This window comes from Pelobates fuscus, chromosome 12 (genome assembly GCF_036172605.1).
Source record: "Pelobates fuscus isolate aPelFus1 chromosome 12, aPelFus1.pri, whole genome shotgun sequence".
Taxonomy (NCBI): Eukaryota; Metazoa; Chordata; class Amphibia; order Anura; family Pelobatidae; genus Pelobates; species Pelobates fuscus.
This window is the reverse complement of record NC_086328.1, coordinates 5,381,812-5,396,688: the sequence shown is the minus strand read 5'-3', so window position 1 is coordinate 5,396,688 and position 14,877 is coordinate 5,381,812. Positions and strand designations below refer to the sequence as shown.

At 48.0% G+C, this 14,877-nt stretch overlaps 1 protein-coding gene across 1 annotated transcript in view; it reads right to left on the bottom strand.

The window, feature by feature from the left end:
- Positions 1-1,029: 1,029 nt before the first annotated feature.
- The window catches only part of SNTB2 (syntrophin beta 2), a 28,837-nt gene continuing 14,989 nt past the window's right edge, over positions 1,030-14,877 (bottom strand). The window contains exons 2-7 of the mRNA XM_063437408.1: positions 14,384-14,570; positions 14,099-14,294; positions 9,720-9,862; positions 6,100-6,296; positions 2,987-3,168; positions 1,030-2,112 (exon numbers count right to left, since the gene is read on the bottom strand). Coding sequence (XP_063293478.1) covers positions 2,020-2,112; positions 2,987-3,168; positions 6,100-6,296; positions 9,720-9,862; positions 14,099-14,294; positions 14,384-14,570 — 998 coding nt within the window. The 3' untranslated portion in view covers positions 1,030-2,019. The remainder of the gene's footprint in view (positions 2,113-2,986; positions 3,169-6,099; positions 6,297-9,719; positions 9,863-14,098; positions 14,295-14,383; positions 14,571-14,877) is intronic.

Genomic DNA, 14,877 nt, shown 5'->3' with positions numbered 1-14,877 from the left:
TGTGTGTCAGTATGGCTGTGTGTGTCAGTATGGCTGTGTGTGTCAGTATGGCTGTGTGTGTGTGCGCATCAGTGTGGCTGTGTGTGTGTGCGCATCAGTATGGCTGTGTGTGCGCATCAGTATGTCTGTCTGTGTGTGTGCCAGTATGTCTGTCTGTGTGTGTGCCAGTATGTCTGTCTATGTGTGTGCCAGTATGTCTGTCTGTGTGCCAGTATGTCTGTCTGTGTGTGTGTCAGTATGTCTGTCTGTGTGTGTGTCAGTATGTCTGTCTGTGTGTGTGTCAGCCAGTATGCCTGTGTGTGTGTGTGTTTGTGTCAGTATGTCTGTCTGTCTGAGTCAGTATGCCTGTAACAGTGTGTCTTTCTGTGTGTGTCTGTGTGAGTACCAGTATGTATCTCTATGTGTGTGTCAGTATGTCTGTGTGCAAGTATGTCTGTCTGTCTGAGTCAGTATGCATGCAACAATGTGTCTTTCTGTGTGTGTCTGTGTGCCTGTCAGTGAGTGTGTGTTTTTTAGTGTGTGCCAAATCAGCAAGTGTGTGTGCCTGTCATTGATTGTCTGTTTAGGTGACTGCTTCCCCCCCCCCCCCCCCCCCCCCCACACACACACTTTCAATCACATGGGAAAGGTGTTTTTACTCTCCTCTTGGTGCAATGGGCCACTTGACTGGATTTGCCCCCCAGGCCTAAGGCTGCCAGCCCTCCCCTGCGTACAGCCTATTACTAGCCATTAATAAACGAGTGTCCCACACACCGCCATTGATTATACCAGGGATGGCAGGCTCACAGCTATACAGAGCATGAGATGATTACATGATCCACTTACAGTCCCTGATGTTTTGTTTCAGTCCTCACTACTGCCATCTCTATCCCCTCGTACAGCCATCTCTGATATAAAGTGTATGTCGAATCAATGAATAGCTTGCCAAATTTGTGGCAAGTAAATATTGACAAATTTGTAGCAGATCCCAGGGAATGTTCATTTTATTCCCAATATAGCAAAACACCCAAATGCAAAACATTCACCCCGTTGTGCTTGAATACATCACCTTTATTTTCCTGCAAAGACTAATCTTTGGTTAAATCAATGAGAGACAGTTCTGTTCGGGAGAAGACGCGGTTTTGGCTGGCGAGCTGCGGTAACTGCCTAAAACAGCAGTAAGTTTATATGTCCACGTGCGTACGTGATCATTAGTCCTTAGTTTCATCTCTCATAGTGGAACATTACATTTATTATGACGTATACATATTTGTATTACCTATATATGTACATATGCATATATATTTAATATATATTTTCATTAAATACTCTTGAGTTCAATATGCGTGAGTGTATATACACACACATTCACACTTCCTATCGCGTGTGTAGGCTACAAAATATACGCTATATATTTTTGTGTGACTAAACTTGCTAAGGCAGCAGTGACTCGAAGGCACTTTGGTCATAAAATAATTTTTTTTGCATTTTAAAATAAATCCCAGAGATCACGAGAAACCATACAAAGAGATTCTTGCTACCGAGAAAAGACGTCTGCCCAGCACTGACTCGGTAGAAGGATGCATAAGCTGTGTGATTGTCTCCGTCTGCTATGTACAGTCTGCTAGTCTCACGGGTATCTTTTAGACTTCACTTGTTTGCAGGAAAATAAAATTTAAAAAAAGCTAAACTGCTGTTTCTGGTCCAAAACCTATTCAACAGTCAGATCTTGGTTCCTTGCGATATACCATATCTATGTAGTTTCCTGCAGTTTCGATAATTTTGTTCATGTAGTGTGGAAGAGGCTTTAAAAATCTGTTAAAAAAATCTGCTCCCTTGCTTTTAACCCACATTCTGCAATGCCACCAGTCTACGTCTCAGCGTCGCTGGTAATGGGGAGAAGTATTGACCCCCAAGCTTGTAGTGGCTTTGGCCATTTCTGTCTCTGTATTACGGCATCTGATTTCCACCGGAAGGCACTGTAGTGAGGACAGCTGTGTGCGCGTTGAATTGAGGTGTCCTGCGGATGGCACTGTAGTCTTAGGCTAGCAGACCCATACGAGTGACTTTAGCAGATAGGAATGTGTGCAACAGGAAAACAACAGGCTTCGGACACGTGTGCAAATCCAGGGTCTGAAAGAATAGAGAGGATCGTGAGAAAGATAAAAAAAAAAGTGCATGGCAGTTGATATGCAAGATATCAGTCCAAATCGTTTTGGGAAAGTAGTCTCTAACCCAGCAAACTTGGTTAATTAATACAGTTACTGTAATATACATGCAGCAGCCCACGACGACACACTGTTTAGTGAGCATACCCCTCAGTTTATGGAATATTAGGTATCAGTAGAGCCATGGCACACGTGACCCCTCGCTATGCATTACGGTTTATCTGTAATAAGGGTTTCAGAAAAATGGTAACATTTCTTTCAGCCTCAGACTAACTCACTATAACTACTTTGCCCTGCGCAATTAAAGCAACACACAAGACAGGTATTGGCCCATCATATTATAAACACATATATGCAGATAATATGAGGATAATTCTAATGGACTTAAAGGGTTTCTCTAAGTATATAAACTACTAGAGCAGTGGCTATGGTGGTAGGAGTACCCTGACCCTGTTTTCTGGTACTGATGCTTGTAGTGGTTATGGTGCCTGGAGTAGCCCTTTAGTTAAAGTTCTGTGAAATATATATCAACAAAATCAGCTATAAATGTATCCATCACACACAGGTTATGTAATGACTGGCAGGACAGGGCGGACTGTACGTTGAATAAACACAATGCTGGAACGTCGAACATTTACAGGCAAACATCGGCATTTATTCACCAAACTGGGAATTTGGGAGAACTGGCCAGGAAACTGCAAATCGTAAGCCAAACTTCCAGTAACAAAGTTGGAGTGATAGATTAGTTGTAGAATGTTTTCACTGGGAATATTTTGGCTAAAAACGTACAATTCCTGGTCTGGTGGGCCCCACAGAACTGATGCACGTTCTCATCTTACCAGCTCTCCCTCTGGACCCCCAAAATCCAGATAAAGGTTTCTTTTTCCATCGTCCGCTGACATCCGGAGCTTCTCAAAAGGATATCTGTGCAATACTGGTCCTGAGGGCTCCCCACGACACACTGTGAACCCTGTGTCGTAGTGTATGGAGAGTGAGACGCCTTCTCCGCGCAGTGTGCAGCCTGCGTACAGACGTGTGTTAGCACATGACATTAATAAACATACTCCATATATAGTATTCTCTGTCTGGTACTCTAGCAGTGATCGCAGGCCTCTGGTATGTCTGCGAAATCTACAAAGGCAAATTTCCACTATTCGTTAGTTATAAGCAGCTGTATTCTTAATAGAAAATAAAAGCACCATGCTGGGGGGTGAGGATTAACGCACTTTCATGGCGCGGTGCCTGCGGGGGAGAGATTTAATGCAGATTTCATGGCGCGGTTCCTGCGGGGGCGGGATTTAATGCAGGTTTCATGGCCTGGTGCCTGCGGGGGGTTAATGCAGATTTCATGGCCCGGTGCCTGCGGGGACTTAATGCAGATTTCATGGCCCGGTGCCTGCGGGGGCGGGATTTAATGCAGGTTTCATGGCCCGGTGCCTGCGGGGGCGGGATTTAATGCAGGTTTCATGGCGCGGTGCCTGCGGGGGCGGGATTTAATGCAGATTTCATGGCGCGGTGCCTGCGGGGGCTTAATGCAGATTTCATGGCCCGGTGCCTGCGGGGGCGGGATTTAATGCAGATTTCATGGCCCGGGTGCCTGCGGGGGCTTAATGCAGGTTTCATGGCCTGGTGCCTGCGGGGGCGGGATTTAATGCAGGTTTCATGGCGCGGTGCCTGCGGGGGCGGGATTTAATGCAGATTTCATGGCGCGGTGCCTGCGGGGGCGGGATTTAATGCAGATTTCATGGCCCGGTGCCTGCGGGGGCTTAATGCAGATTTCATGGCCCGGTGCCTGCGGGGGCGGGATTTAATGCAGATTTCATGGCGCGGTGCCTGCGGGGGCGGGATTTAATGCAGATTTCATGGCGCGGTGCCTGCGGGGGCGGGATTTAATGCAGGTTTCATGGCCTGGTGCCTGCGGGGGGTTAATGCAGATTTCATGGCCCGGTGCCTGCGGGGACTTAATGCAGATTTCATGGCCCGGTGCCTGCGGGGGCGGGATTTAATGCAGGTTTCATGGCGCGGTGCCTGCGGGGGCGGGATTTAATGCAGATTTCATGGCGCGGTGCCTGCGGGGGCGGGATTTAATGCAGATTTCATGGCCCGGTGCCTGCGGGGGCTTAATGCAGATTTCATGGCCCGGTGCCTGCGGGGGCGGGATTTAATGCAGATTTCATGGCCCGGTGCCTGCGGGGGCTTAATGCAGGTTTCATGGCCTGGTGCCTGCGGGGGCGGGATTTAATGCAGGTTTCATGGCGCGGTGCCTGCGGGGGCGGGATTTAATGCAGATTTCATGGCGCGGTGCCTGCGGGGGCTTAATGCAGGTTTCATGGCCCGGTGCCTGCGGGGCGGGATTTAATGCAGATTTCATGGCCCGGTGCCTGCGGGGCGGGATTTAATGCAGATTTCATGGCCCGGTGCCTGCGGGGGCTTAATGCAGGTTTCATGGCCCGGTGCCTGCGGGGCGGGATTTAATGCAGATTTCATGGCCCGGTGCCTGCGGGGGCTTAATGCAGGTTTCGTGGCCTGGTGCCTGCGGGGGGTTAATGCAGGTTTAATGGCGCGGTGCCTGCGGGGGCTTAATGCAGATTTCATGGCCCGGTGCCTGCGGGGGCGGGATTTAATGCAGATTTCATGGCCCGGTGCCTGCGGGGGGTTAATGCAGGTTTCATGGCCCGGTGCCTGCGGGGGGTTAATGCAGATTTCATGGCCCGGTGCCTGCGGGGGGTTAATGCAGGTTTAATGGCGCGGTGCCTGCGGGGGCTTAATGCAGATTTCATGGCCCGGTGCCTGCGGGGCGGGATTTAATGCAGGTTTCATGGCTTGGTGCCTGCGGGGGCGGGATTTAATGCAGATTTCATGGCCCGGTGCCTGCGGGGGCGGGATTTAATGCAGATTTCATGGCCCGGTGCCTGCGGGGGCTTAATGCAGGTTTCATGGCCTGGTGCCTGCGGGGGCTTAATGCAGATTTCATGGCCCGGTGCCTGCGGGGGCTTAATGCAGATTTCATGGCCTGGTGCCTGCGGGGGCGGGATTTAATGCAGATTTCATGGCCCGGTGCCTGCGGGGGCTTAATGCAGGTTTCATGGCCCGGTGCCTGCGGGGGCTTAATGCAGGTTTCATGGCGCGGTTCCTGCGGGGGAGAGATTTAATGCAGATTTCATGGCCCGGTGCCTGCGGGGCGGGATTTAATGCAGATTTCATGGCCCGGTGCCTGCGGGGGGGGTTAATGCAGGTTTCATGGCCCGGTGCCTGCGGGGGGTTAATGCAGGTTTCATGGCCCGGTGCCTGCGGGGGGTTAATGCAGGTTTCATGGCCCGGTGCCTGCGGGGGCTTAATGCAGATTTCATGGCCCGGTGCCTGCGGGGGGTTAATGCAGGTTTCATGGCCCGGTGCCTGCGGGGGCGGGATGTAATGCAGGTTTCATGGCATGGTGCCTGCGGGGGGAGGGATTTAATGCAGATTTCATGGCCCGGTGCCTGCGGGGCGGGATTTAATGCAGGTTTCATGACCCGGTGCCTGCGGGGGGTTAATGCAGGTTTCATGGCATGGTGCCTGCGGGGGGAGGGATTTAATGCAGATTTCATGGCCCGGTGCCTGCGGGGCGGGATTTAATGCAGGTTTCATGACCCGGTGCTTGCGGGGGATTAATGCAGGTTTCATGGCATGGTGCCTGCGGGGGGAGGGATTTGTAATGCACTTTTATGATACAGTGCTTGAGGGGGAGGATTTTTATGTTGATTTCATATGCTATTATAGAACTTAATTAAGAAATAAATTAAAATATTTTAGAGGAACTTGTGAGTCTGAAAGCCAGGTTATTACACAATGAAACAGACCTTCTGCACACATTAACCATCAGATTTCCTGTGCAAATTGCATAATCTCCAGTGAAGCTACCATTAACCTAAAATTAAAACTCATAGATAGGTGTCTCTGGTGTGCCACTTACTGACGGTGACTTCCTGGGTGAGTTCTGCGGCAGCATGGCAACCTTGCACCAATGTCCTGGTCCATGCAGACAGATCCCTTTGATTCTCCACTCGAAACACATGTGTCTCAATGCCCTGAGGACAACCTGTACGAGTGCCAAAGGTTAGGTGGGACCCAAGCGAGGGTGATCCATGTCCAGGACCCGAGTGGACCAACCTGGATTGGAAGAGGGGGCACCAAACTATTACTGCTGGCTGGCGGTGGAGATTCACAGCATTATTACATGTACACAATGACATTTAGCTAAACTGTAGTTGACTAGGAATCTGCACATTATAGGTCAAAGATGGAAAATGATGGATTGGTAAATGTATTCACTCTGCCTTTATTGGCTAAAATCCTAGAAGTTCTTTTCAAATAATTTTTATTAAAGTTTTACATATTTGTATAACAACAGGAATATAAACATTGTATTGGGGGTAGGAAGGGAAGGGAAACTTGGAAATGGAAAGGAATAACCATCCAGTATTACAATAGGCATAACAGTGTATATGGCAAAAATAATAATAATATGTTTTACATCAATGCACTTTAATAACAAATATGTCAAAGACCATATGTTGTTTTGATTTTTTCTTCCCACTTATCCCAATTGTATTTTAATATTGGGAAACCACGCATATGAGCTCTATGTGATAATTCGTGTGCCTTGTTTTCTAGAATCAAATTAAAAACTTCCCTGAGAGATGGCACATCTTGGGACTTCCAATGTCTAGGTAAACAGGATGTAGCAGCGATCAAAATGTGACCTATGATTATTTTGTCTGTTCTATTAATGGACTCCGGGAGTTTTTTAAATAAGGCTAGTTCCGAGGTTAAAATGCTAATGGTTCTGTCCACTTTAATAATTAGGTCGTGAATCAATTTCCAATATTTAGTTAATTTAGGACAGAACCACCAAATATGGGCCGTATTGCCCACACCCCCACAATCCCTCCAACACCGGTCAGAATACATATTGTTCATGTTGTGCAATCTAGACGGGGCCAGGTACCAACGATATAAAATGTTATAATGATTTTCAAAGTGGTCGGTGCAATACGAAATACCTTTTAAAGCTTTAAAAAAACCGAACCATTCTTCTAGATCGAAAATCCTAGAAGTTCTGCTCTGTGGTTTGGCAGTGCTTGTATTAGTAAAAGTCCTAGAGGTTCTGGTCTGCCATTTGGCACTGCTTCTATTGGTAACAATCCTAGAGGTTCTGGTCTGCCATCTGGTATCAATCCTAGAAGTTCTGGTCTGCAGTTTGACACTGCTACTATTGGTATCAATCCTAGAGGTTCTGGTCTGCCATCTGGTATCAATCCTAGAAGTTCTGGTCTGCCATTTGGCACTGCTTCTATTGGTAACAATCCTAGAGGTTCTGGTCTGCCATCTGGCACTACTTCTATTGGTATCAATCCTAGAGGTTCTGGTCTGCCATTTGGCACTGCTTCTATTGGTAACAATCCTAGAGGTTCTGGTCTGCCATCTGGTATCAATCCTAGAAGTTCTGGTCTGCCATTTGGCACTGCTTCTATTGGTAACAATCCTAGAGGTTCTGGTCTGCCATCTGGTATCAATCCTAGAAGTTCTGGTCTGCCATTTGGCACTGCTTCTATTGGTATCAATCCTAGAGGTTCTGGTCTGCCATCTGGCCCTGCTTGTATTGGTATAAATCCTAGAGGTTCTGGTCTCCAGTTTGGCACTGCTACTATTGGTATCAATCCTAGAAGTTCTGGTCTGCCATCTGGCCCTGCTTCTATTGGTATCAATCCTAGAGGTTCTGGTCTGCCATCTGGCACTGCTTCTATTGGTATCAATCCTAGAGGTTCTGGTCTGCCATTTGGCACTGCTTCTATTGGTATCAATCCTAGAAGTTCTGGTCTGCCATCTGGCCCTGCTACTATTGGTATCAATCCTAGCGGTTCTGGGTCTGCAGATTGGCACTGCTTCTATTGGTATCAATCCTAGAGGTTCTGGTCTGCCATCTGGCACTGCTACTATTGATATCAATCCTGGAGGCTCTGGTCTGCAATTTGGCACTGCTTCTATTGGTATCAATCCTAGAGGTTCTGGTCTGCCATCTGGCCCTGCTACTATTGGTATCAATCCTAGAGGTTCTGGGTCTGCAGATTGGCACTGCTTCTATTGGTATGAATCCTAGAGGTTCTGGGTCTGCAGATTGGCACTGCTACTATTGGTATCAATCCTAGAAGTTCTGGGTCTGCCATCTGGCACTGCTACTATTGGTATCAATCCTAGATGCTTTGGGTCTGCAGATTGGCACTGCTACTATTGGTATCAATCCTAGAGGTTCTGGTCTGCCATTTGGCACTGCTTCTATTGGTATCAATCCTAGAAGTTCTGGTCTGCCATCTGGCACTGCTTTTATTGGTATCAATCCTAGAGGTTCTGGTCTGCCATCTGGCACTGCTTCTATTGGTATCAATCCTGGAGGTTCTGGTCTGCCATCTGGCACTGCTTCTATTGGTATCAATCCTAGAGGTTCTGGTCTGCCATCTGGCACTGCTTCTATTGGTATCAATCCCTGAGGCTCTGGTCTGCAATTTGGCACTGCTTCTATTGGTATCAATCCTAGAAGTTCTGGGTCTGCCATCTGGCACTGCTACTATTGGTATCAATCCTAGATGCTTTGGGTCTGCAGATTGGCACTGCTACTATTGGTATCAATCCTAGAGGTTCTGGTCTGCCATTTGGCACTGCTTCTATTGGTATCAATCCTAGAAGTTCTGGTCTGCCATCTGGCACTACTTCTATTGGTATCAATCCTAGCAGTTCTGGTCTGCCATCTGGCACTGCTACTATTGGTATCAATCCTAGAGGTTCTGGTCTGCCATTTGGCACTGCTTCTATTGGTATCAATCCTAGAAGTTCTGGTCTGCCATCTGGCACTGCTTTTATTGGTATCAATCCTAGCAGTTCTGGTCTGCCATCTGGAACTGCTTCTATTGGTATCAATCCTAGAGGTTCTGGTCTGCCATCTGGCACTGCTTCTATTGGTATCAATCCTAGAGGTTCTGGGTCTGCAGATTGGCACTGCTTCTATTGGTATCAATCCTGGAGGCTCTGGTCTGCAATTTGGCACTGCTTCTATTGGTATCAATCCTAGAAGTTCTGGGTCTGCCATCTGGCACTGCTTCTATTGGTATCAATCCTAGAGGTTCTGGGTCTGCAGATTGGCACTGCTTCTATTGGTATCAATCCTAGAGGTTCTGGGTCTGCAGATTGGCACTGCTACTATTGGTATCAATCCTAGAGGTTCTGGTCTGCCATCTGGCACTGCTTCTATTGGTATCAATCCTAGAAGTTCTGGGTCTGCCATCTGGCACTGCTTCTATTGGTATCAATCCTAGAGGTTCTGGGTCTGCAGATTGGCACTGCTACTATTGGTAACAATCCTAGAGGTTCTGGGTCTGCAGATTGGCACTGCTTCTATTGGTATCAATCCTAGAGGTTCTGGGTCTGCAGATTGGCACTGCTTGTATTGGTATCAATCCTAGTTTGAGCGACACCAGACACTCTGAACTGAGAAACCATAGAGGATGTGATTTTAAAATGTGTGCATGTGGTTTGTACCTGGTAGATATAAGAGGCAGTCGCTGTTTTGGACTCTCCCATTCCCCTCTTGTCCGTGGCATTGCTTCAAATAGCAGAAAGTCCTTCTGAGAAACCGCAGTGAGCACTGGGTGCCAACTGGAGCGTCCGTCTTCCTGAGGTACCTGTACATGAGATGAATATTGGTATTTGTGAAGGCAATGCGTGGATCGTGGATTGATACAAAGACTGGTAAATGTACTGATCGAGAGAAAGTCTACACAGCACAATCACCACTTACTGAGACAGCTAAGATCATCTCATGAGATAAGAGAGCATCTTATACAGAGGGGGAGAACAAAGTATGCCGCTTACAGCAATAGAGAGTGCCAGCATACTGCGAGAGAGCACAGGACACTGATAAACAGAGAGCGCAGCTTACTGAAAGAGAGAGAGAGAGAGAGTCTGGGTTACAGGGGGAGAAAGCAAACACAGGTTAGGGAGACAGACAGCAAACACAGCTGAAAATTACAGACAGCAAGTACAGACGCAGGAAGCGGCAGCACAGTTACAGGAGGCAACAGTAAATACAACTAAATGGGGACAGACAGCAAACTCAGGGTAAAGAGACTGCAAGCTCACAGTATAGAGACTGCAACGCAGGGTAAAGAGACTGCAAACGCAGGGTAAAGAGACTGCAAACGCAGGGTAAAGAGACTGCAAACGCAGGGTAAAGAGACTGCAAGCTCACGGTATAGAGACTGCAAACTCAGGGTATAGAGACTGCAAACTCAGGGTATAGAGTCTGCAAGCTCACGGTAAAGAGACTGCAAACTCACAGTAAAGAGACTGCAAGCTCACAGTAAAGAGACTGCAAGCTCACGGTAAAGAGACTGCAAGCTCACGGTAAAGAGACTGCAAGCTCACAGTAAAGAGAGTGCAAACTCACGGTAAAGAGACTGCAAGCTCACAGTAAAGAGAGTGCAAACTCACGGTAAAGAGACTGCAAGCTCATGGTAAAGAGACCCATTAAATATACGGTAGTTGAAGGAAGGATATTGTAAAGCAGGAAAAAAAGACAAATACTGAACCAACTGACAGTCAGACAATAATTAGGGAACCAAGGAGACAGACAGAGCAGAGTAAGGCATACTGAGAGTCTGTGTGCATTTAGAGAGAATCTGGCTGGTAGAAACAGACACCACGTATCACACATTGCTGCTATATTGTATCACCCTCAGGGCCGGATTAAGAGCCCGGTGGGCCTGGTGCTGACAATTATGATGGGGCCTAATTACAGAATCTTATCGACCAGAAACACTAAAACAGTCATACCTCTCAAGCATCATGTATCTGATGGAGATGGTGTGTGAGGAAAATTCCAAGGATGCAGCTATAAGAAAACACATACTCTATGCTAATCTCTTTATCTAATTTATGCTTTCATTTTTCAAGTAAATCCATACCCCCCTAAAAGCAGTGTCCAGTGAAACAGGAAGTCAATGAGCGGGGTAAAAGAGTGGGCCACTGATGCAAATTAAGTGACCAGAACGGCAAAAAGGGGCGAACATGCCCAAAAAGGGGGCATGTCTGTCCAAAGAATTGAAAGGCCAGTCTGGCATCAATGTGCCCATGTCGCCCAGTCCCCTAGTCTCCCAGTGTCTGTGTCCCCATTTCTCCCAGTGTCCCCATGTCTCAGTGTGTCCCGTGTCACTAGGATACTAGGGACACTGAGAGACATGGGGACACTGAGAGACCCGGGGACACTGAGACACTTGGGGACACTGGGAGACATGGGGGAACTTGTGGATAAAGACATTGGGAGACTGGGAGACATGGGGACACTGAGACATTTGTGGACACTGGAAGAAATGGGGTCACAGACACTAGGGAGACAGAGACATGGGGACACAGACACTGGGAGACATGGGGACACAGACATTTGGGAAAACTAAGACACTAGGGAGACAGAGACATGGGGACACATACACTGGGAGATATGGGAACACAGACATTTGGGGAAACTAAGACACCAGGGACACTGAGAGACATGGGAAACCAGACACTGGGAGACTAACTGGGAGACACACACTAACACTCACAGTAACACTAACACACACACTAACACACACTAACACTAACACACACACTAACACTAACACACACACACACACTTTTTAAAAATTTAATCCCCCCAGCCTCCTTACCTTTTGGAGTGCTGAGGGGATTCCCAGTGGTGCTGCTGGGCTCCTGGGGGGCCGGTCACCCGGCGAGCAGTCAGGCTGGCGGGCGCGCGAGGGAGCACTCTCCCCTGAGTGCTTCCTCTTCAGCTCCCTCGCGCGCCGCGTACTGATACCGGTGCCGGAAGATGACGTAATCTTCCGGCTCCGGTATCAGTGCGGTGCGCGAGGGAGCTGAAGAGGAAGCACTCAGGGGAGAGTGCTCCATCGCGCGCCCGCCAGCCTGACTGCCCGCCGGGTGTAAGCAGGGCCAGCCTCAGGGGGCCCGGAGGTGGCCGGCTCCTGGGCCCCCCAGGAGAAGAGGCTGGCCCAGAGCGTACATACCGGGTCGCAGGGGCGGCCGGGCGACCCTGGTATGTATGCCACTGACTGAGACACTAGGGACACTGGCTGGGAGACATGGGGACACTGGGAGATATGTTCCCCAGTGCCCCCAAGTGTCTGTGTCCCCATGTCTCCCAGTGTCCCCTAGTGTCTCCGTGTCCCCTAGTGTCTCAGTGTCCCCTAGTGTCTCAGTGTCCCCATGTCTCCCTGCTGCCTCCCCCCCTTCACATACCTGAGCTGTAGTCTGTCTCTGCAGGCTGGGAGATGCTGTTTGGACTCTCTGTGCTGTGTAGCTGCTCTCCTGCAGATCAGTGATTAGAGAGAGGCAGGGAGGGAGATGCTGTAACTTCCTATCCCTGCCTCTCTCCATACACAGTGAGATCCCTACTGGCCGGTGCTGGTATTGCAGAGTAATCTCTTTATACTGAGAAAAATATTTGCATTTGTATTGCTGGCATGGCCAGGCAGCCTCAAATACCGGCTGTCCCTTAAAATACCAGTCAGGTGGCAAACCTAAGAGTAGTGTGTAAAAAAAAAAAAGTGTAAAAATTTATTATTGTTTTTTTTTTTTTAAATGGGCCTATTCCATGGGCCTGGGCCTGGAGCTGCAGCTCCATCAGCCCCTATGTTAATCCGGCCCTGATCACCCTGCAGAAGGCAACCAGTATCCCAGGAATGGCTACTGATTGGAGTTGGGAAATAACTGCTTTCCTGCCTGCAGCTAAAGAATTGCAGGGCAGCCATTTTCACGTCTAGAGAGACAGGGGGTATTTATTCATATTGCGGTTTGTTTATTGATCGTTTATCCAGGACGCTATGGATTATGTTCTAACCTCATAATGTCCCTCCCTCCCCCTCTATATCTATATATATATGGGGCTATTTACTAAATGACTAATTTCAACCCATTTTGCTATTCACCAAAGGCATATTTGGTTATTTTAGCCGATATTTGGATTTTTATTTGGCTGCAGTTCAGTTTTCTGTTGAACTCTAGACAAATAAATCTCCATATGAAACGAGTGACTTGGTTTATCACAAACAGCCGAACCGTAAACAAACTGTCTTCATTTGGTTGTTCCAATTCTCCCGATTAAGAGGGTTATTTACCAAAGTGAGAATTTAAGGTCAGAGTAGTCGAACTGATAGCATTGCCAGATCATTTTTCCAGTTTTGCTCTATTGAATTCCCATTCTAGTGCAGAACCCTAACAATCCCCAGACCAGGAAAAGAACCTTCCAAGCCATTCCAATCCCCAGACCAGGAAAAGAACCTTCCAAGCCATTCCAATCCCCAGACCAGGAAAAGAACCTTCCAAGCCATTCTAAGTCTCTCTAATGCTCCCCAAACCCTCCCTTAAACCTATACAGATACCCCAACCCTAAATCCCCCCCAAAGGGATACATTCGCAGCCATGTTCTCTCCCCAGCTCCGCTATAGTCAGTGCATGGATATTTTAGCTTGAATTTAGTTATTTGAATTCAATTCACAAAATCCAGTGTTTAGCGATGTAACAACATTATCCAGTGGAATTTAACAGGGATCCATTTGGCCGATCTGAGCTGATTCGGTAAGCATTTGGTTGTTAGTGACTAGACACTAAAACGTCCCTTATAGGACAATTATCTAGAGAATAGACAGATGAATAGTGGGCTAGAAGATGACACGGGAATTCACTAGGAAAAAACATTCAATGCAGGTCAGGCAACAGCAGGATCTTGGGATTTGTGGTTTCAGATTGTAAGGGCCAGAATTGCAGGGCCACGTATTGGGACAGAAATTCACCTAAAATAACTCCCAGTTTACACTGACAAGAACACAAAAGGCCGGAGGGAGCAAAGCCCCACAATACATCACCTGTTCAGCAACCCAGCCCAGGTATCTGAGATCCTCACTCGTAGCTCCCAACATGCGCTGGGTCTCCGCGAGGACCTGAGGCAGCAGAGCGGTGATGTTACTGTGCAGAGCCTGAGACCAGGACAGTGCTGAGGCTGAATCTCTGCACCGGAGCACGACGGAGTGTGCCCCGTCTGGAGAGCGCAGTTCCACCAACCTGAAAGACAGACACGCGTGGTGGGAACGAGGATTGGGAGAAAGCTCAGTACATTGAATATAAACCTAGATCACACCGTGTCCACTCACCTGCCTTCGGGGTCTGACATGCTGAGGTTGCGCGCTGCGTAGCACATTTTTAAGGGGATGACCTTGCAGTCTCTGGATATGTGCTTTGGAGACCCCGAGTTATCGCTGTGTGCAGGGCTGTCCCACGGCAGGTCCCCAACCAGCGATGCCTTCCTGATGTACGGAGAGACATCTTGCAGAAAGCGCACTGCAAACAACATATATAAGAGACATATTATTCAAAAGCATCCCGGCACCGAAATAGTTAATAAAAACAGACGTTTTGGAAGCCTCCCGTCCTGTAGATTGCATGGAATGGAGAGATTTTCTTTCTGTATAAACCACCGTGTGTAATAGTTATAAAGATTATTATTTTTTAACTGTGTCACTGCCAACATGGTCATAAATGTCAAAGCCAATAAAAGAAATGTTTGCCTTATGGATTCTGTTTGGCGTTTTCTTTCAATCAGTAGGGGATGCCTTTCACACTGCACCAAAAACGTTCCCAGAATAAC